This window comes from Molothrus ater, chromosome 4 (assembly GCF_012460135.2).
Source record: "Molothrus ater isolate BHLD 08-10-18 breed brown headed cowbird chromosome 4, BPBGC_Mater_1.1, whole genome shotgun sequence".
Taxonomy (NCBI): domain Eukaryota; kingdom Metazoa; phylum Chordata; class Aves; order Passeriformes; family Icteridae; genus Molothrus; species Molothrus ater.
The window spans coordinates 53,857,658-53,879,693 of record NC_050481.2 but is presented as its reverse complement, the minus strand read 5'-3'; the positions used below and the strand labels follow the sequence as shown (position 1 = coordinate 53,879,693).

The 22,036-nt window shown below is 37.6% G+C and overlaps 1 protein-coding gene across 2 annotated transcripts in view; it reads left to right on the top strand.

Moving 5' to 3' along the window:
• The window catches only part of STIM2 (stromal interaction molecule 2), a 70,569-nt gene that overhangs the window by 38,789 nt on the left and 9,744 nt on the right, over positions 1–22,036 (top strand). For both annotated transcript variants that reach the window (XM_036381825.2, XM_036381824.2), the window contains exons 3-10: positions 7,602–7,716; positions 14,605–14,716; positions 15,391–15,506; positions 16,718–16,895; positions 17,793–17,970; positions 18,556–18,723; positions 18,918–19,018; positions 19,264–19,502. In XM_036381825.2, the coding sequence (XP_036237718.2) occupies positions 7,602–7,716; positions 14,605–14,716; positions 15,391–15,506; positions 16,718–16,895; positions 17,793–17,970; positions 18,556–18,723; positions 18,918–19,018; positions 19,264–19,502 (1,207 nt within the window). The remainder of the gene's footprint in view (positions 1–7,601; positions 7,717–14,604; positions 14,717–15,390; positions 15,507–16,717; positions 16,896–17,792; positions 17,971–18,555; positions 18,724–18,917; positions 19,019–19,263; positions 19,503–22,036) is intronic.

Here is a 22,036-nt window from a genome sequence, read left to right as displayed (position 1 = left end):
TTGAAGAAATATGTAATAACCCACTCTCTGCAAAGTAGCACTTTTCTACATATAATTTCCACGCAAATCAGTGATGAACATGTATTTGCATAGAGTGTTTTCTTCTAAGACATTAAATGCAAACCTGAAATTAATGAGAGATGCAGTTTAATTGCAAGTTCAGCTAGTAACCTCTGTTTTTCTTGTTGTGCTTTTACTAAACCTTTACCATTATCTTAAAAGATCTACATTTACACAACATAGTTACATAGTTACCTGATTACAGTAGGTCTAAATATGTACTAAATATGTCCTATTTATATTTCAGAGCAAGATTTTGTTTTGTTTTGTCACAGTGGGTAATGCTGCTTATTCTGATTAAGAATGAGGACTGATAATTAAAAAACCCACTTTATTAGAAGTTAAGCTTACATGAAATAGAGGGATTTTACTTAACAGCAGGGAATGGATTTCTGTTTTATGCTGCATGATTTTTACTTGCAAGACTCCTGAAGAGCCGCATATTGAGTATGTGGATTAGGTGTTCATTCTCTTTTTACTTGGCAGGAAGAATGTGACAAAGCAGAATAACTTTCTGCTGTTTTAGCAGCACTGCAGCAGTGTTGCAAGGATATATTTACACCAAGGAAGGAAGTTCTTGTAAATAAGTTATTTTGAGACAGGAAGGTTAAAAGAGCTAAAGATGTTGAACTATTTATTTTAACTGTTTTAATTTGCTAATCCCAACAGTTAGCTCCCAACAGTGATTCCAGACATTTCATCTGCATGCAGTTTATTTTTCGTAATGTTTTCATGCCCTGTTTTAGGTTGTAGCTTGTTTTTCCTCTGTAAAATGAAGGAAAAAATGAAACCATTCTGTAAAGAAGGAATTTTTCTAGGGTATTAGAAAATTTGAACGAAGATATTTCGTATTTCCTCAAAAACTGTCTGATACTGGAAGACCCTTGGACATACTTTGTATGGACTGGAAAGAAACTTGTATTTGCCTTTGATAAAGTTGATGTGAGGAAACCTGATCTACATTTTTAGCATGGGATTTAATAGTCAGCAAAACATGAGGGATTTTGTTGAAGTCTTATTAGGAAGTTAGAGGGGCTCTAGTCTGAGCATGGAGTAGTTACTTATCACTGCAGTTACTTTTTCCTTATTATTTGGTGTGGTACAGCAGAGAAAAAGAAAAAGGAAGAACAAAAGCCCTCTATACTTATTATGAGGGCAGTCTAAAATGAATTTTCCTATCAGACTTTGCTGATATTATTACTTTATATGTCAAGGATTGTGATTGTTTAAGCTGGTTTCAGGAGGTAGGCTGTAAAGGGGTAACTGAAAGGGAGAATGTGGTGTTACTAACTGAGGTTTTAGTCATGTGTTGTGGGAGGCTATCTGCCTCAGGAAGCATCTGTTGCACCATGGGAACCTCTTTTGTTTTAATGATGAGACACAAGCAATAAAACACACTTATCATATGTTCACTATTTACATAGGTTTTTCCCGTTTCCTTCACTTCCCTAAGCAGGTCCTACATAAAGTAATTTCCTCAAGGAATCTCTCTGCAGTGTTGGAATAGGTTGATGTTTTTGAAGTATTAGTATCTTGCTGTGTGTCTGATGTCTCACCAAGCTAAAGGCACAAATGTACAGTTTTGCGTGGGATCTCTGGAAAGATCACTTCATATTTTACTTAATTTTTTTAAGGAGGTAACTGGAATTGTCACTTTATAAAAAATCTGCAAACTGAACAAACCCCATAGAAAATCACCAACACCCTGCCCCATGCTCTTCCCCTCAAAAAATAATAAAAAAAGACAAAAAGACACAGTAAGGAGAAGAGACTGCAGCATTGAAAGCATCATAGAATAGCTTTTATCAGGATGGTCAAAGATGTTGGAACCTCAGAGACGATATGCCAAAGTGACTGACTTAAAAATGTTGTCTGTAAGCAAGAATCAATTAGAATCTAACTTTTGTGGCCTAAACCAGGGAAGAAGATTCTCTTCTATACAGTGATTAAAGCAGGAGAAGTAGCTACCGTGGTCTGTGATGATAATACTATTATAGCACTTTGGCTGCAGTAAGTTTGACAGGGATAGGCTTCATTTTGTTCTCTGGAAATATACTCGTAGCAAGATGTTAAAGGTCCTTTCAAATTCCCTTAGTATTTTGGTTTTGTCATTGTCATTTGTGTAATAAAAGTCCTTAAACTGGAGTTAATATTTCTGTAAACAACTTAATATTTTGGTGTCAGCTGTTTAGATAAAATTCTGCATGTGGAAAAATATGTGCTGCAGTGGTTTAGAAATTAGAGGACATTATAACTGTTTTTTCATGACACTGGGATGGCTCCTGAGTGCATTTACATCTCACTGTGCAAGACATTGTGTTATAAACATTGGTCTTTGGAACAAGGATTTTGAGCTTCCTAACCAGTGCAGCAAATCCTTGTCCCCAAAGCTACTGGGTTACTTTGAATTCCTTAATTTGTTGTGGCTCTTTTAGTAAAAGTCTTTTTCGAATTAATTTTTTTTCATTCAACTGCTAATGTATTTGTCCCCAGGCAGAGTGTGTTTTAGTCTCCTGAAGTTTTGTAAGCAGCTCTGAACGTGTCTAGACAATTTGTTTTTGCAGAGCAGGATAGGGAGCCAGGTCTTGTGTGAAAACATGGATGGTGTTAGTTGACAGCTGTGCCAGTGCAAAGAAGCCCTTTGGAGAGGCAGCACGTGTTCTCCTGGGTACAGTTGCATGGAAACCTTTCCAACATGGCTTGGAGCAGACCTGCCTCACGCCTTGCCTCCTTGGAAGTGCTGAAGCTAACATGAAGCTGTCTGCACCTCTTTATTTAGTCCTGCTACAATGAAGTGATCCCTTGGAAATTCTCTCTTGGCTTTGCAGAGTTTACTTTGCAGTAGATAGCTGCAGTTTTGTTTTCAGCTGAGTAACTTTTTTTGATAGAATGTGTAGGTTATTCAAGATATACTTGATAATACTTTCCTGGCTGTGTCCTATGTTGTTCTTGTCATGTTTTATTGTTAATATTATGAAATATGTTTTATTTTACTTTATAGCATCTTTAGAAGCCATTTCTGTAGGGTAGGTAGTCATACCTGAATCATGGTATGTTGCCATTTAAAAGCACATCTGCCATCAAAATTTAGTCAGTATGTGTGACATGGCAATAGCTGCAACAAATCTTGTAGCAAATAGATGTGAGCAAATGCACTAAAAGGCTGAAGTTGGAACTTTTGCTGGTTTTCCCTTTGAAGGAGTAAACATGAAGGAAATAACACTGTTTGAGAAATAGTTGCTCAAGGGTGAGAGTAATACCTGGCCAGGAGATGTTACTAATTGTTCTTAAAATAAACTTGTCAGTTAGAGGGTCTATTTTAAGTTGATGAAACTGAAAATCATAAACTTGAGCATTCACCCAGAACAAAATATAAACATTGTGAGAGTGGTTCCTGCTGCTGTTAGTGAGTGTGGTTAATTTTACTTTTTCAGTGGCATTCTTGAAAGTATGCAGTTGCTTGTTTGTCCTGCAAGTGTGTCTTGCAGCATCAATATTTTAACTTATTTTTCTTCTTTTTCCCCCTTTTTTCCTTTATTTTCTTTTTTTTTCTATTTTTTTTTCTTTTTAACAGCACGTGTGTGTGTGCTGTTATAGTACTTCTGGCATCAAAACTCTAGTTTCAAGTCTAAGTGTGGTGTTGTTTTAATTCTGTACTTGTTTTTGGAGTAACTGCTTTGACCAATGATTATTTTTGTTTCATACAGAGTTTTTAGGCAACTTATCTTCTGCTTTCTTGGTTTTCAACTTTGTAGTCTTAAAAGGACTTCTTCCTGAGTGATTATGTTGGCTAAGATAATACTTAGATGTGTTTTCCTTAGAGCTTATTCTTTTAACCTCCCTATTTAGAGTTATTTTTCTAACCTTTCCTTTGTATACTTAATGACCAGAGCAACAAAAGAGAGATTAGCTGCCATGACAAAGAATAGAAAAATCCTCTTTTTAACTAGAGTTGTTCTGTTTTTGTCTTTCTTCAATTTAGCTCCCAGTTCTTTTTCTTAAAGAAGCACTTCCATATTAGGACACTTTTGAAACAAAGATACCAAAGAAAGATGCTTGATGTTGTTGTGTACCTCTTCCTAAGTGAATGCACTTACTCTTTGGAAAACGGTGACCTTTTTCCAGATCCGTGCACTGTGACTTTAGTGTTGTGACCTTGTGGTCTCAGAGGACCTCTTTGAGGAAGTCATCGTGCTTTTTATTTAAGGATCTGGGAGCAACACGGGTAGGACAGAACAGAAGAGGAGCTTTTCATTTGGAGGAAGTTCTCACTCAGAACTCAGTAGTACCTCTCAGAGATGTGCTGTCTCTGCCTCTGAGCAGTAACTGTGCTGGTTACTGCCTGCAAGCTGCTCTCCAGTGTGTGTTGACGCTGCCTTGTAGCAGAGGGCGGTGTTGAATCCTCCCGCGCCTGTCCCGGTGCCCGTCCCGCTCCGGGCAGTCCCGGGCAGCGGAGCCGCTCCCGAGCGCCTGCGGGCGGCGCCCTCTGCGGGCGGCGCGGCGGAACTGCAGGCGGAGGGAGCCGCGCTCGTCCCTGCGCCTGGTCCGGCGGGATGGGCAGAGCTGCCACACCCTGGAGCTTTTTGTTTCCACTTGGCCTCTTCCTTCTCTTCTTTACTTCTAACAGTTGAGCAGTACTGTTAACAGCTATTCAGATTTTTCTTGACAGCACCTGTAACTGAACAAAAGTTCTCATCCTTCGGTATTTTACAACTTTCACTGACAACTATCAGTAAATAAAGGTAGCAAGTTTGTACAAACAAAAGTGATCTGAGTTTTAGCTGAGAAGACTCAAAATTGGGCCAAGCCTGGATATACAATATATTCTGTCCCTCTTCAGCAACTTGATCACCTTATAACACTTGTTTTGAAAAAAAAATGTCCATGCCTGACATTGTAGTCCCCAAGGACAGTGCATCATCAGTCACTAGAAAGCTGAAGAGTGAGCACTAGCATTTACCTCAATCCCCATGTGAAAAGAGATAATCTTTACAGAAAGGGACATATAATACATGTTTTTGCTGTATTTTTAGTATGTTATTTGCAAGTTCCTGAAAGATATTCTGGGGATGTCAGTTGACAGCAGATACTTGCAGTCTGGAGGGAAAAGGTAAGGTGGGAAAGCATCAGTTCTTTCCTGCTGTTCCATCTGTAAGACTGTACTATAATCTGGAAAGCTTTAGGGACATTAGTGGATCAGAAAATTATTTTGTTTTCTTTTTGTTTAGCTCCTGCTCTTCAGTTTAGCCTTTAATAAACATGGAGTGGGAATGAACAAGACAATCCATCTTTCATTGCATGTTGCATGACAGTTGTAGAATTTGGCAGCTTCATGGTAGAATTGCCAATATGGGAAGTATTCAGAGTTCCCACTTGGATAATGGAATATGCAACAGATATTTTTACATTTCCATACAGTTACAGCATACAGTCCTGTGCTTATTAAACCTTTTTACTGTTGCTGATCCATGGTTTTTCAGAAGATCTGTAATTGCCTTTGCCCCAACAGGCTATTTTCAGTTCTCACATATTTCATAAGTTTCTCATATATTTCTCATATATATGCACGTGTGTGCATATATATATTTATATATCTCAATTTATGCCATTCTTATACACATGGGGAAAAGGAGTTAAAAATGCTTATGCAGCTTGTATGGGCCAAATGGAACTATTCTAGGAATCAAAAGGCTTTACAAAATTAATGTCTGACAATCAGAAAAAGTTGTGAAGTAAAAGATAAAAGTGAGAGGATTTACATCCAATCAGTGTTTTGATACTATGGCTCTGTGGTTTGTTTAAGGAGGGCAAACTAGTATGTTGTCCCAAATCCATCAGTTTGGGGGAGAAACGTGAATCCATTCATAGTTTGAGATTCCCTCACATTCTAGTAAGAATAGTTTAGTTAGGGAGAATTTGCATATTTAGTTAGGGGGAATTGCGTATTTCTTTTCTTGCGTGTTTCTGCTATTGTATACTCTTCCTTCTTGTTAAGAGTTAATATTATTATTTAATGTTTGCTACTTTTCAGTGTCTCCTGCAGTTTCTGAATGGTATACTCTGTAGATTTGTTGGAAATGGAGCCTTGTTATAAATGGAGCCTTTGCGGGATACTCTGCACTTGAATTATTACCTGGACTGAATTTGAAGAATTGAGTTCTTTTGCAGTGCATCACTAGAGTGGCTTTCTTCCTCACCTCTCTTGAAGTGGTGATGACATATGATCAGCTGTATAAAAGGCTGTTTTTTGACTTAGCTGTCATGACTATCTGTCGCTGGTTTTGTTGGAGCAGCTTTATCCTTCATGAACTGAGGAAAGAAAGCCATCTACTGTGGAAGGTTACTTGGTTTTCTGGTACTGCTAGTGCCAGATACTTGTTTTCTGATACTAATCCTAAGGTCTTCACCCACAGAGACTGTTCATACAATGCTTTCAGGGACTGATACTTATGAAAGGTTTCCACTATTAATGGGAGATCATTTGCCAACCAATATTCCAATTATTCTTTGGTCATTTGCCAGCCAGTATTCTAACAGGCCTCTATGAAGTAAAAAAATTGAATGTATTTTGCAGTTCTGTGGCTTTTCTTGGGTATGTATTTGGAGAACTGTTTGTAGTGACTTGTGGAATACTGGTACAAACACTGCCATCATAAAATTGTGTCATAGAACAATGGAATGGTTTGGGTTGGAAGATGCCTTAAAGATCATTTGATTCCAACTTCCCTGTTGTAGGCAGGGACATCTTGCACTAGATCAGATTGCTCAGAGCCTGATCCAACCTGGCCTTGAATGCTGCCAGGGATAGGGCATTTACAGCTTCTCTGCACACCATGTGCCAGTGCCTCACCACCCACTCTGTATGTCATGATTGCATGATATTCCTTTTTATAAAGTTTGCTAAAAGGCTTCCTATTAATTACTGAGAATGAAGCAGCTTTATGTAATGCTTCTGTGCTTGGAGTGTAACCACTGAGGAATGATTAGCAAGCAGAAAATTGGCCCTCAGATGACTTCTGTTTTTTAATTCGATGAATAGAAGTCAAATTTTTGTTGTCTAATCAAAAGACTTTAATACTACTTGGTAAACAGCCTACTGTCATCCCTCAGGCAGTTGCATTTAACTGGTATGGCAGGATTCAGGCATTACTTATCCAAAAATGACTGGCATACTTTCAAATCTTACATGGCCTTGTTTTCAAGGAGGGGAAGTTGGTTAAATGTCATCAGAATAGAGAAGTGTACAGTGTGACTGTGTGGTGTGTTCCTGTAATCACTGTAAATCTGAGGCATACTAATGATTTTCAACTCAGTACAGTGGCAACTGCATTGTCAGTTTTCCTAGGATTTAATAATTGTGAAAGACAAATCTTGTAAGAGTGTTTACCTTACCTTCTGAGTCTTTGATGTAGAAAACTCAGATCAGTTCTCTGCTGCTTGCATGGGGAAGAGATGGAAAAGACTCTACCTCATTTTTGTGTAGTTTCTCTTCAGAAATTGTCATTTAGGCATTTAAGATGATGTTTTTCCTTTTTCTTCAGTTTCTAAGGGAAGATATGCAATACAAGGATGCCTCAAATAAACATAGTCACCTGCACAGAGAAGACAAGCATATCACCATTGAGGATCTGTGGAAACGCTGGAAAACATCTGAAGGTAGGTAAAGAAGTGTAGCTGAAGATGACACAGTTATAATTCAACAATTTTTCCACCAAGTATAGAGTAGTGAATGAATGGCCTCTTGAAGCATCTTCATCAATCTGTTTTGACACTGTTATTTATAGGCACACATAAATCTGACTAAGAACTCGTTTAATCCAGCCAGAGGTAATTTCCTCTTCATGTGCTTTGTGTATTGTAAACTAAGTAAACTAAGGTAGCTTACATGAGGTTCTAATTTGTCAAGGTGATGGTGCAAGTGCTGAATTCCAGATTAGCATGTTTTTAATTTAATAAACCCTAGGGGCTTCTCCCAAGCTATTTAAATTTTTTAAATATAGTACTAAGTGGAAAATTCAATGCACTTTCACTTTGATTTCAATTTTATTTGAGCTGCAAAGATCTACAATTCTTAGTCCAAAGAATTTTTGAAAAATCTCCTTTAACATGCGATACAGTAAAATGCATTGACAACCCGACACCACCAGCCATCCCTCACTTTGATTAAATGAAATAAGTTGGGCCAACTATTCCAAGTATCAAAGGACAGTATTTAATCAGTACAGTGTTCATTGCCAGATATGTCCCAGGATATAGTGATTAAAAAAGAGATCTGAAATGTTAGAATTGTTAGGAGAAAATACCTGACTTCCTCAGCCCTTTCCCCACCCCAGCCCTCATTCCAAAGGTGTTGTGCTGTTCTGGCTGTGGCAAGGCCAGGATTAGTTTTCAGCAGCATTCAGGAGGGGGCATGGCTGCAGCCAGGGTGTTATCCTACACCTGCACTCCCCACGTCATTGCTGGGAGCCTGGAACAGGAGTGTGTCTCTCTGCTGGGGAGAAGAGATTCATTCTGGTGGAGAAACATGGGGAATGGACCCATCTGGTATTTGTTTATTGTCAGGGGCTTTCCATGTGAGTAGTTTAGTTTTCTTATACCTTTTGTTATTGTATTGTTGCTCTTATTGTTCATTTTCTTATCTCATTGCTGTTTCCAGTAAATTGTTCCTATCTCAACTTGTGATCTTTACCCTTTGTGCCTCCAATTGGAGGGGGAGGGGAAACTGCACACGTTTGTAAAAGGACTGCTAAGTTTGAGAATACCTAAACCACAACATGTTCTAATGGTGAGCATAGAGAGATCTAAAACTTAGTATGGGGCAAACAACTGAAAGTAAGAACAGGAGGGGAATGAATCCAGGAATATGGCATTGGTTCATTCTGCTAATGCAGGAATTCACTTAAGTGCACTCTGAGGTGATGCATGAAGTGTTTGGAATGTAGTAAATATCTGTTTTAACCAGTAACTTTTGGCCTTCTCTCTTCAAATATTGCTTAAATACTTATTCGCTGACGATCCTGTTCCCTGAAAGTATTGCAATTAAATTATCAGAAGAAATTAGCTCCTCAAAACTGTAGGTCTAAGTCATGAGTAGCTGTTCAAAAATTTAGGCTATAGTGATTCTAGAAGTATAGTTTGTCTGTTGTGTATACCTTTATTCCAGTTTTCTTGAATGTAGTAAGACTCAAAAGACTTGGAGAGGAATGTCTCATCTCATTGTGTCTGCTTATAGTGGCTTTATTTGTGTATCCTGCTGAGAGAACTAAAATTGCACCAGAGGGAGACCTTTGGAATGAGACTCCTGAGCAGTGTTAACAGTGGTCTGCTGACTGTTAGAAAGCATGAAGCCCCTCAGAAAATGAACTACTTTAATTTGATTTTAGGTAACATGGAAAATGTTGCCATTCCATTATATGTTTTAGGAATTTTTGATTTCTTTTTTTTTATGTGCCACTAGTTTATAGCAATTCAACAGCATTAAACAAGAGGGGAAGGTAGTGCAAATGATAATATCAGTAATTTGAGACTTTTAAGCAATCTGCTGAGGTATCTGTGTGAGAATTGCCCACTCTATTGCTCCTAACAGTGTATACAGAAACATCTTCAGGATCTACTGCTGCGTAGTTTAGGCTGAGTAGAATTTGCCTGTTATTTGCCATAAAGCTTGCTTTATGTGGATGTTTGTCTTAAATATTTGTCAAATAACTCAAAGGTGTTCTTTGTTTAACATATTGGTGGTGCAAGACAGGTAAGATGTGAGGGAAGAAAGCAAAAAATGCCATTGGTGTTTGATGTCTCCTTTTAAGATTAAGGAAAGTAGAGGTTGCTTTTAAATAATTGATTGAAAAGGATTTTATACACTGAATGTAACACTGAGGATTGGCTGCATTCAAAGCTCTAAAAATTGCCTAATAAAAGAAGGGGCTTCAGAATACTGCTTTTTAGTATTTCTGGCACTGGGCAGGTTTTTGATGTCCCTGCCTGGTGCAGAATCCTTAAGGCATAGTCCAGGCTGGTGCAATTTAAAGGAAGTTCAAGGCTGTTACAGGTTTTACCTGCATGGCAGGAGTCATATCATGGCTTGAATCATAGCATCTAGCCTATTGTTGCTGTGTTGCCACTCAGTTTAAAGGACTCCTTTGGTACAAAACAAGACTATAATTTAATTTAGTTTAGTTAGAATGTGCTTTTTATGACCTTTGAATTTTTTAAAATCTAATTCTACAGACTGCTCTGTTTAGAGGAGTGACTATGAACTGTCATAGCTGTTTAAAATGTAGAAAACACTTCTCTCTGAAAGTCTTCTGACTTATGTTACTGTGTTACTGTTCTTCAATGTAGATGCCAGTATATATGCTTGTTGTATGGTATTCTTTGACTGTCTCCTCTTCTAAATGAGCAGTATTGTACATGCACTACAGAGTCTTTCAGCTATTCACTAGTAACAAACTTAATAGCTACTGTTAGGTTAATATCAAAGGTGTAGTGTCTTTTCTGCAAAGGCCTTGAAGAGGTGGTAGTTTTGAGTGTGGAAAGGGGACAGATGAACATTTGGTTTGATGTCTGAATAGCAGTCTTTGCACAATTATCTCTGGAGTTCTCTCACTCAGGTGGTACCTGCCATCTCTCTTTGCCCCTGTAATGGGCTGTGCTTGTGTGAATTTGCTGTCTGAAGAGCAGGGTGTAGGTATTTAGTCTCAATAGCAAGAGGGCTGTAAAATCAGTCCAGAGCCTTCACCAGAGCCTTCAGCTGGGTGGTTCTCTGACCTGTCTCAGAGAGTAGGGCTGGATGCTGCATCCTTAGTGATGCAGCATTGTCCCTTGGGACTTGGTTTTGTAGCCAAGTAAAAACTGTTCAAGTCAAACCTGGAGTTCATGAATGCTTGGCTATTGTCAGACTAATTTGAATCCTATCAAAACCTAGTTGTTACAAACAGCCTAAAAAAAAAAGGTTTTTTTAAACCATTATGGCATATTTGAGCTTTAATGTATAGTATCTCCTATAGACTGCCCTATAATACAACAAAACCTTCTTGCCTTCTATGTGTACTTTTTTTCCCCTTTAATTCTCTTTCCCTCTTTGTGGAAAACAGGAGGTGAACTAAAGTCTGGTACATTATTTATTAGGGTAAAAAGCTACAAAAATGGCTCTATATTTGCATGCGTGATCACCTGTTGTGTTCTGATGTTCTACTACACAAGTGTTCTTGCAGCAACTGAGACTAAACTGCATACCACAACCATGTTGTGGTTGCCTTGCTCTCTAATAATTTGCTGTCTCAGGTTTTAAATATCTAGAGGTTGGAAACGAGTGCAAGCAGGGCTTGGCTAAGGATGAGTTACCTAATGCTGCATGCTGCTGATGTTACTGCTGAATGAAGGTCCTAGAAACTAAGTTTTGAATCCTTTTGTGGGATATAAATTTAACATGATGATAAATGTAATACAAAACACTGGTAAATAGCCTGATCTTCTAATTTCTGTGGGTAAACAGTGAAAAACTTTCACACAGGCCCAGTTAAAGCTACTTTTGCTGTCTTCACCTTCAGGTATGTTGGTAGAAGAGTTGAAAAGAAGTAGAAAACCCCCCCCAGAACTCAAACTTGTGGTCTGAACAAAATAGCTGATGGAGGGTTAGAGACTGAGTACTGCTCTGGGGTGCCTTCCAAACCTGCCTGCCCAAAGCATGTTGCTGACATCTTCTCTCTGAAAGTATCTTTGTAAAAGGAGTTGTGAGAGAGAAGGATGTTATAATTACTCTGTAATGCTATATGCATTTAACTTACAGTAATTGTGGATTGCTACTCTGCTGTCTGAAGTACTGCTTTCTTTTTTGGTGATTAAACTGAGGAAAAATTACAACCTCAGCTAATTAGTGTGAGTTGGCACATTCTAATTGGCAGTGCTGATCAAGATGAGTTTCAGCTGTCTTGCTTGCCCTTCAGTACACCTGGTGCTGGTGTGTATCACACTTGCCTTGTGTCATGTTTCAGTGCTTCTTGTGGAGAGGGGCCAGTTTGCTTTTCAGTACTTTATGCTGTTGTAGAACAAACATATCTGTATGTCATGAAGTCTTATTGGAGACAAGTCAAGTAATACTCCTTACCAACATAGAGGTGTATGGAAGTTAACAACAAAAAGAAGCAGTCTGAATGTTTTCACTGATTGATAGAATAGGAAAGTAAGAGCAGTGTAGTTTAGAGTCTGAGTCCACCTACAAAATTTGGGGATCTGGGGGCACTGGCACTAGACTTCTGTGAATGAAGAATTAATTTACATAATAAATCTAAATTTCTTGCAAAATACATATGTGAAAAGAGATTCAGATCTTAACATCTCAGAATAAGAGATGACAATATATATTCATAGCTTAAATGGTTGAGTGGTCAGTTAAAGGGACACAACATAAATAAAGAAGTAATTGATATTATTTTTAATAAATGAGTAACAGTATAAGAGTACAGAAAGTAAAAGCTTCAGTTGTATTTTAGGATAGACTGTAGTTGCTTCTTTTTGCAGTTTCTGTACTAATGGAGGTATCTGATACAGTGACAATAATGAATAATAAAGTGCTTTTTCCAGAGTATAACTGATTTGTTTGGGAAAATTTCATGGATAGTCTATGAAGAAAACATCACACCAGTCTAAGCAGTGCAACAGATGTGATTTGCTCTATGGCAAACTATTTAAATGTGTAGCTAAATTCTTTCAGGATAATATGTTTAGTATTATCATTGGATTATAGAAACCTTTAAATCTATGTAAAATTTGGCAGAGTGTCTACAAATTCTTTCATCAGTAGAAGTGAAAAGTCTCAATGGTATTTTTAACCCTTGCCCATGACTTATAAACCCAGTGAATTGTGTGGCTTCTGCAATGGAGTGTTCTGTACTCTCAGGTCTGTAGTGTGCAGTGGCTGTTCTAGGTATCTTTTGCTTCATGTCACAACAAAACAATGCTTTTACTTTGGATCAGTCTGTGAACATATTTCTAGAATGCAGTTAAGGTGATATCTTTCTGGATGATTTTACCACTCTTTGAGACTTGTAATGACCAGTCAAATTACTTTGAATGATTTGTAAATGGCATTGCTTATTATTCACATAATAGTTAAGAGTTTTTGCAATGGGAAAACCTACCTGTTATAAATGGAGACCAGATATTTTGCATAAAATCTTAGAGTAATGTGGTAAATTGTAATATAACAAAACTGAGTCTGTGTCAAATCAATACCTGACTGTAGCTTACAAGGAGAGAAGGAAATGGGACAGCATACTGGGAAGGTTGTGTAGCCATTCATATGGATAGATAGCACAGGTTACTGAGTTTGTTTCTTGAAGCTGTGAGTCTGTGAAATGTGTTCTGTCTCCACCTATCAGGAATGATAATAATCCTAAAATGTTTAGGCTTATTTTGCAGCTGTGCTGCAAAAGAGACCTAGAGTCCTTATTTCAGTTACAGTGTGAACTGAAATATGAATTTGAACTTACAAAAATTTCCATTGCCTGCAGGTTTACCTGTCAAGCTTTCAGCAGCGCTTTCTAAAGGATTATTGTCAAAACTCACCACTGAGAATGTATCCTATCATCTGTGCCTAGCACTGTCACATGGAAGTAGTGCTAGATAAATGTTCAAAAAACCCTCCATTTTTCATTTGAATACATGTCTGTCCAGAAAGAGACCATCCCTGTTTCTTTCATATGCAGACAGACTTTTGCAGACTATAAATGGAGTGAACAATTTCCCTTCAATTTTGTCAGTGTGAAGCTGCAAACTGCAGCAGCTGCTCTGTAAGGGACAGAAATGTGATTTTTTTTTTTTGATAGTATCTGTGGGTAGTATTTTCTTAGCACATCTGTAACTATGAATGTTTATGCAGAGTATTGCTGTTATTAAGGAAAATTGTTAATTATTCTCTACATTTTAAATATTTTTTGTAAAGTATTTTTGCATGTTATTCCACTTTTCTTGGGCATGCTTGAGAGAGATTTAATAGTTTTCCTGTTAAATTTCTTCTTTCTTTTGGTGTTTTGTTTCAGTCTCCTCTCTCCTTCTCTTGTCAGCTCCCATTTTGTGGTTAGAAGGCATAAGCCTCTAAGAAAATTCTTGTCAAAACAAGTTCTTAAGGCGTCATCCTGGGGAAGATCTTGGTGCATTGCCTCAAATGGTTACAGCACCAGCTGATGTGTGTTTAGCTCTGCAAGGGTAGCAAGGACAAAGGGGCTGGAATCAGTTTAAGGAGTTGAAAGTCACAAGATGCTGTCCTGATTGAAACTAAAGCGAAAGAGTCAATTGTTCTGTGAAAGTTTTAGTCAAGAAATACTTCTGTTGGTTCCATGCTTGTTTATTTAGAGTTTGCCTAAGATTTCGCAGGGGTACATGTAATGAAAAAGGCAAAATTCCAGAAACACCTTGGTAATGCTAATTTTTCTGGAATTATATTTGGTCAAACTCTCTTGGTTATTGTAATCTGCTTTTCTACTGCTTGTCTTCGAAGCTGTTGATTTTTACTAAAAAACCTAAGTAATTTAATTTTTCTTTCAGTTCATAACTGGACTCAAGAGGACACTCTTCAGTGGCTCTCAGATTTTGTTGAATTGCCCCAATATGAAAAGAATTTTAGAGACAGCAATGTCAATGGAACAACACTTCCCAGGTAAATATATCTTCTGGATTAGTTTCAAATAATTCCCCATAGGTTGCTACATTAGTTTAAATGGTAGGAACAACTATGTGAACCTAAAATCTAACAAGGTACAGTCAAATGCAAGAAAAGAGAAGTGTCCTTGCAGTTTTGAAGAGGTGGCTGCATTTTTTTTTTCTGCCAGAATATTTCAAAATACAACTTTCCTAAAAGTTTTATTTCTTTCTGTGGGCCTTATCAAAGGTCACATAATTCTATGTGGTAGCAAACTTCCTTTTGAACATCTTCTGATCTATTGTATAGGTATATTCTACTATGTAACTGTAAAATACCTTTCCTGGAGCATAAATACCACACCTGAGTATTGCATGTATTTAGGAGTTGGTATCACAAGTCTATAAATATACCTTCAACTATGCTAAACGGATTTATTTAATGATTTTTTTTTTTCCAGAGAGAAAAGAATAGATAAATGATTTTTATTTTCTTTTTTTTTTTTTTTTTTTTTTGCCACATGCTGGTATGCATTTCTATAGCATTACTGCTGTATTGTATTGTATTTCTCACTCTTAATTGCATAGCTGTAATCTGTATAACTGTAGGAAATGCTACTGAAGTCTTTTTTGCATAGAGTGATTTTGAATATAGTTTATGGAATAGGTAACATTTTGTCTTGTTGTTAACAGGATAGCAGTGAATGAACATGCTTTCATGATCTCTCACTTGAAAATAATTGACCGGAGTCATAGACAGAAGCTTCAGCTTAAAGCCTTGGATGTTGTTTTATTTGGACCTCTCACTCGTTAGTAACTTTTTGGAGTTTTTTTCTTATCTCTTGATTGTAGGAATTCAACAGAGCATATTTTCCATGACACTTGATACTGTAGACAGGACAGCTTATCTATTTTGTGGATGTGCTGATGGATTGCTTGGCATGCGTTGTGGAACTCTGCAATGAATTAAAAAAAGTTATTTAGGTGCTGTGAGCAGAACAAAGGTTCACTTCTGTGTGTAAGATCGTGTAGAAATTTTAGTATAACCCCACTTGACAGATGGATGTTGGCTTTTGTGTCACAAGAAGTGTCCTCTAAATATTTTTGACTGTTTAAATTACATGTATAGCTAAGGTTACATTCACTTCTCAATTAGCTTGGACAGTACAGCTGGGATGCTGAAATGAGAGGGGATGACCTTCCCTAAGAAGAAAAAATGAGATAGTGATGCAAATCCAACACCTGTGTCTTGTGCATACTTGAGTCAAAGTGCAGTTAAATTTAATGCAGGAGTTCCACATCTGACCCATTTTACCATATGCAGCCATGTCCATACCACATCACCAGTGCTCTGCATGCTTGCTCTGGTTACAGCTCTGCTCTGGTACTGTGCATGTCAGGTGCTCCTGAACTACTCAGGCCAGATCTGAGCTGGAATCACTTTGTGTTAGACCTTTAATGCTCACAGAAACTGTCTTTACAGAGGTGCAAGTGACTATAAAAGTTGTACTAACAAAGATGTATTATGTGAATCTTGATAATTTGACAATCCAACTTTTAAAAAGTGCTGCTGTTACCATTTTAAAATGTACTTGATTTTTCCCGAGTACATTTTTAACTCAGCATAGGGTATTTAAGAGGGTGCAGACTGGAAAGAATTTGCTCAAATCTAATTACACCTCCTACTGGCCTGATGCAGTGCAATTGTGGAACTCTATTTTAACTCTAAATAAAGGTACTGAGTATGTACTGTAAAGGGGTTTAATAAGCTTTTCTCAGTCTAATGAATGTTTTAGTATAGATGAAGTAAATTGTATTAGAGCAGACCTGCTTATGTTGTATGAAAATGCCGTGGAATACATTTGAAAGATAGTTGTTGGAGGTGGTTTGAGGTAAATGAGCTAGAATTCTGTTTAGCATTAGGTTCTGTCACCTTTTAGGCCGGGGAGGTGGGGGGGAAGGCCTTAATCTGTTGTCTGTATCAATGAACTAGTTAATGATGGTGTTGTTCTCTGCACAGGTCCCCCTCACAACTGGATGAAGGATTTTATATTAACAGTTTCTATAGTTATTGGTTTTGGAGGCTGCTGGTTTGCATATACACAGAACAGAACCTCAAGAGAACATATCACAAAAATGATGAAGGACTTAGAAAGTCTCCAAACAGCAGAGCAAAGTCTTCTTGACTTGCAGGAAAGGTATAAAACCTAAAAGAAAAAAAAAGTTGTCCTTTTGTTTTGAGGTTAAACACAAATGCAGATCCTTTACAGTCTTAAGTTTTTTGCATTACCTGCCTTTGGATTTTGTTCATCTTCCCTTTGCATGGAAATTGTGATTTCAGTGGTGCTGATTTCTTGGGTAGAGATTGCTCTGGATATTTTAGCAGGCAATACAAACTTGTGGATGAAGGTAGAGAATAGAGGCTGAGTTTTTCCTACAGATTTACATGTATGTATGGTTTGTTTTCATATAATTACAGTTTCTCTTGAATAGTTACATACATGGAAATGAGAACACTTTTTCTCTTTTTAAGCTTTTAAGATTGAAACAGACCTGAGCTGATAGTTTCTATTGCATATATAGCAGTGTGAAAGCTGATAGTCTGTGATGCACCTGTAATGCAGTTGTCTATAGAGACTTGTATTTTGATACTACACTTTTAATGATAGTTCACTTGAAAGTTTGGATATTTTGCCTGGCATGGATATCACGTTGTGTGATGTAATTGCTGCTGATTCATGAAGCTTGCAGAGTCTTTATTATCACAGAGTGGTTGAGGTTGGAAGAGACTTCTGGAGTTCATCTTGTCCAGCCCCTCCTGCTCAAGCAGGTCCATCTAGAACAGGTTGCCTAGGACCATGTGCAGGTGGCTTCTGAATATGTCCAAGGATGGAGACTCTACCACCTCTCTGGGCAACCTGTGCCAGTGTTCAGTCACTCTCATGGTGAAAGTGTTTCCTGATGTTCAGGTGGAACCTCATGTGCTTTGGTTTGTGCCCACTTCCCTGTTGCTGGATGCATTTTGTTATCCTGAGGACTACAACTTTTAACAAATATGCTGTGTATTTTCTCATATTTTTTGTTCAATTGTGAAGGCTTGAGAAGGCACAAGAAGAGAATAGAAACGTTGCTGTTGAAAAGCAAAATCTGGAGCGCAAAATGATGGATGAGATCAATGATGCAAAACGTGAAGCTCATCGCCTCAGGGAACTGAGAGAGGGAGCTGAATGTGAGCTCAGCAGGCTCAAATATGCAGAGGAAGAGTTAGTACAGGTATCTGCCAGCTGTTAATAAGTTTAGTGTTGACTTTAAATTGGTCCTAGTTTTATTAGATCCTCAGTAGTGTTTAAAACAGCATTCCTGAAATGCTGGATTTGAATGGAAAAATTCTAAGAGTGCTTAATGATTGTCTGTCAGTCATGCCATTATCTAGTAAAATAATCCTGAAAATATTAGAAGCTGTAAACTTTGTATATTAGCTTATCATAATATTTTGGGATTCACTGAAAAAATATATATACAAAAGCTTTTTTTATCTTGTTATTAGAAGCGAGAGAGTAGCTTTGTTTCATCTGAGCAGCAATAAATTTGGATTTGTTGTACTAAAAAAATTATCGTCTTACAAAAATACTTAAACTTTGGATTAGGAACTATATAGCATTGGAAAAAATATGGAAGGTCATATGCTAGATTTCAGAGCTGCCAGATCTGCATACCTGACAACAGTTGGCACACACCAAAACTCTGTCAAGCTTTGCTATGTTGCTGTGGGCTATAAAGGTGCTTATAATTCACCTGTTAGTTCTAATGATACTTTTGGTGCTTTTGGTGACACTTTCATTTCTTCTTGATTGCTAGGTTCGTATGGCTTTAAAAAAGGCTGAGAAGGAGTTTGAGTTGAGAAGTAATTGGTCTGTTCCTGAAGCTTTGCAGAAGTGGCTTCAGTTAACACACGAAGTTGAAGTACAATATTACAATATCAAAAGACAGCATGCAGAAATGCAATTAGCAATTGCTAAAGATGAGGTAATAAAGTATTCTTCAGCTACTTAAAAATTTTTCTGATCTGTTGCTAGAGATATGAAATAGTAAACACAAAGTAGATAAGCATTTGTGCTTTTTCTCTGAATTGTTGTTTGCTAGGTGTCAATATTGCTAATGTTTTTCATCTGTTAAGTATATTACTAGTTTAATGCATTTCACTTTACTTTGCTTTTTAGGCAGAAAAGATAAAAAAGAAGAGAAGCACTGTATTTGGAACATTACATGTTGCACACAGCTCCTCCCTGGATGAAGTGGACCATAAAATTCTTGAAGCAAAGTAAGAGGGTTACTGGGACAGGATGGATATTCTTTTGTGATTGTTTGCTTCTGGAACAGAATTCCCAGAGAGTTATGGAATTGAGTGTCTTAGTGGTTTTGCGCTTTACAAAAGCAATTTAAAAAATACTAAAATGTGAATATTTCAGCAGCTGTAATGGATCTTCTGGTATGCTGGAATGAATCTGTTGCTTTGCTTTATCAATAAGAACAGTGTATATAATTTTAATATGTACCTTTCTTCAGGAAAGCACTCTCTGAGTTGACGACGTGTTTGCGGGAGCGTCTTTATCGATGGCAGCAGATTGAGAAGATTTGTGGGTTTCAAATCGCACACAATTCTGGGCTACCAAGCTTGACCTCCTCTCTCTACTCTGATCACAGCTGGGTAGTTATGCCTCGAGTTTCCATTCCTCCCTACCCAATTGCAGGGGGAGTTGATGACTTAGATGAAGACACTCCTCCAATAGTTTCACAGTTTCATGGTAAGTGATAAGCTCAGTAAAAAGAAAGGGGAAAAGCTGTGGGACATGGGATTTTCAAGTCAGATGGGAGAAGAGTACTGAAATCAAACAGGATTAGATCAAAGTCAAAAAGACCAAAATTCTATGTAGCATTTCAGATACTAGCTCCAGTGGGACTTAAATGGCAAAGTGGGTTTTGCAGTGAAGATAACATGAAGAAAAAGCCTCTTATTTTGTTTCAGTGGGAGAGTGGGGCAAATTCAGCTAAGGTTTTGAAAGTGGTTGTCAACCTTGGAGTGCTACTTAAACAAAAGTTTGTAATGAATAATGCTGAGTTTGTTAGCTCAGATGGAAGGGATGAGGTTAGTCCAGGGTTCCTTGAGCTATGAGAAAGATCACATCCTTTGGGAGGCCGCATGCTACATAGCCTTGTGCACATTCTTTAGTGGTTGGAACAAAATCTTGTTGTTGTTCAAGGGAAGCTTTCAGACAGAATGTTTGTGTTTGGATACAGTGGTTTGGTTGTTTGAGTGTCCATTGGAGAGGCAGAGTTCTGGAGGGAGAGAAGTCCAGCTTTGGTTAAACTATGATCAGAAGAAATACACTGGGGATTCAGACCACCCTTTGCATCATGAGTCATTGTGTCAGAACAAGAGCCTGCTTCATGGAGCTTGTGATTAACTGGACTCCAGAGGCAAATCGAAAAGATGAGCTCCCATGCAGTTATTCAAACAAGCTGTTTTAGGCTGAGGAATGAGTAAGAAGGAAAACTGTCATGTGGGTACATTTTTCTTCCAGGGCTGGGATTCTCAGAAGAAATTCAAACTGTATTTTAAAATAGCGTAAGGTCGCCACTTTGCTGGCTTCACTTAGTGTGCCTTGGGCACTTGTTTTTCTTCTTAATGTACCAACCTTTTTTTCTGCAGACCACATTGAAAAGTTCATTAATCCTCTTGCAACTTACTGCAAGTTCTGATCACTTTCAAGGAATGCTGTTTCTCTAGTTGTCTTCAGTGCAAATACTTTGATTTAAACCCTAGCAACAAATTTATTGGAGACCCAATGAAATATGGATTCCTAGAGTTAAGCTTCCAATTCTGTATCGAGAAGCCTGTGATCTGATTTCAAAATGAAGAGCTCCATTTATTGTCATGATTTTCCAGATGGTCTAAAATGGCAACACTTGGATATGTGTAAAAAACTTCTGACTTGTGAGATTTTTTAGTCACTCTTCTCATTTAACTCTTGCTTAGAGGTGAAGCCAGAGAAGGAAGTGCAGTTGATTCAAAGGAACTACAATTAGAAAAGGACTGTACTGTTTGTAAGAGCATACTTAGCTGAAACTTTATTGTATGAGGAAAATATGCTAAATGATCTGTTGTTGAAACTAGTGTTGAGGATACTGTTAACATCAAATTATTGTAGTTACTTCAGTAAATACCGAATTATTCCCATCCTTTAGACAAAAATAACAAATGCACACGAGGAAGGACAGAAGCATAATGGCTTGTCTTGGTCGTGAGGCTTCAGGCAAAATGCACTGTTGTAGGAGGTCCCTTAAGAATGGGGCTATTTCCATCACTGGATCTAAAGTGGACTGGGATGTTGCCTGGCTCCAGCATCCTTTGGACTCATAAGATTGACAAAATTTGAAGTCTGTTGGACTTCAGATTTTGTCAATCTTATGAGTCCAAAGGATGCTGGAGGCTTCTTTGTGTCCAGAATCTTATGAGTCCAAAGGATGCTCTTAGGCTTCTTAGTGCCAGAGCAATTGTGTTGGTAGGCTTATATGGTGTCAAGTAATAGAGCTGTTTGCTCGATCTCAAGTTGAAGAACAAAAATGGATTAAGAAATAGTGTCTGACACTGGAAAAAAGTCCTTACAGCTGGAAGGTGACAATGAAACTTCTATTTTTCCATTGACTCATTCGGATTCAGATGGTTCCTTGATTTAGTGAGCTTCATTTGCACTGGAAAATTCTATGTGTTCAATTGTCATAGCTGAATTCTTCATATTCCTGTGTATATACACCTACAATGGATCAAAATGCTTTTTGCTTCTCTGAAAATTCACCAATGGTGCAATCTTGGGGTTTTTTTGTTTTGGTTTTTTTTTTTTTTTTTGTTTTTTTTTTTTTTTTTTTTGTTTTGTTTTTTTTTTTTTTTTTGTTTTTTTTTTGTTTTTTTTTTTACCTGGACCTGTAGCAACATTTCCTAAAGAGATTATTATTCTCTTATCTCAGTTCACATTTGGTCTTTGAGGAATTTCTTTTGTAATGACACAAGATGATTTTTGAGCTCCCAACATGCTTTTAAGGTCAGTAGGGAATTCTTCAAAAGTGATATTAGAAGTTTGATTTACATGTCAACTCTCATGTTGAGAATTGCAAACCTTTCTTTCCTGCTCAGGAGTGGAAATAAATCTATGTGTTGGCAAAGGTGCAGTTACTTACTGTTTAGTGAAAGTTGTGATTTCCTGTACTAAAAGAGAGTGGACAACTTGTCCTTTTCTGAGATTCCAGGAAGGTAAACTGTAGCTTATATGATGATAAACTG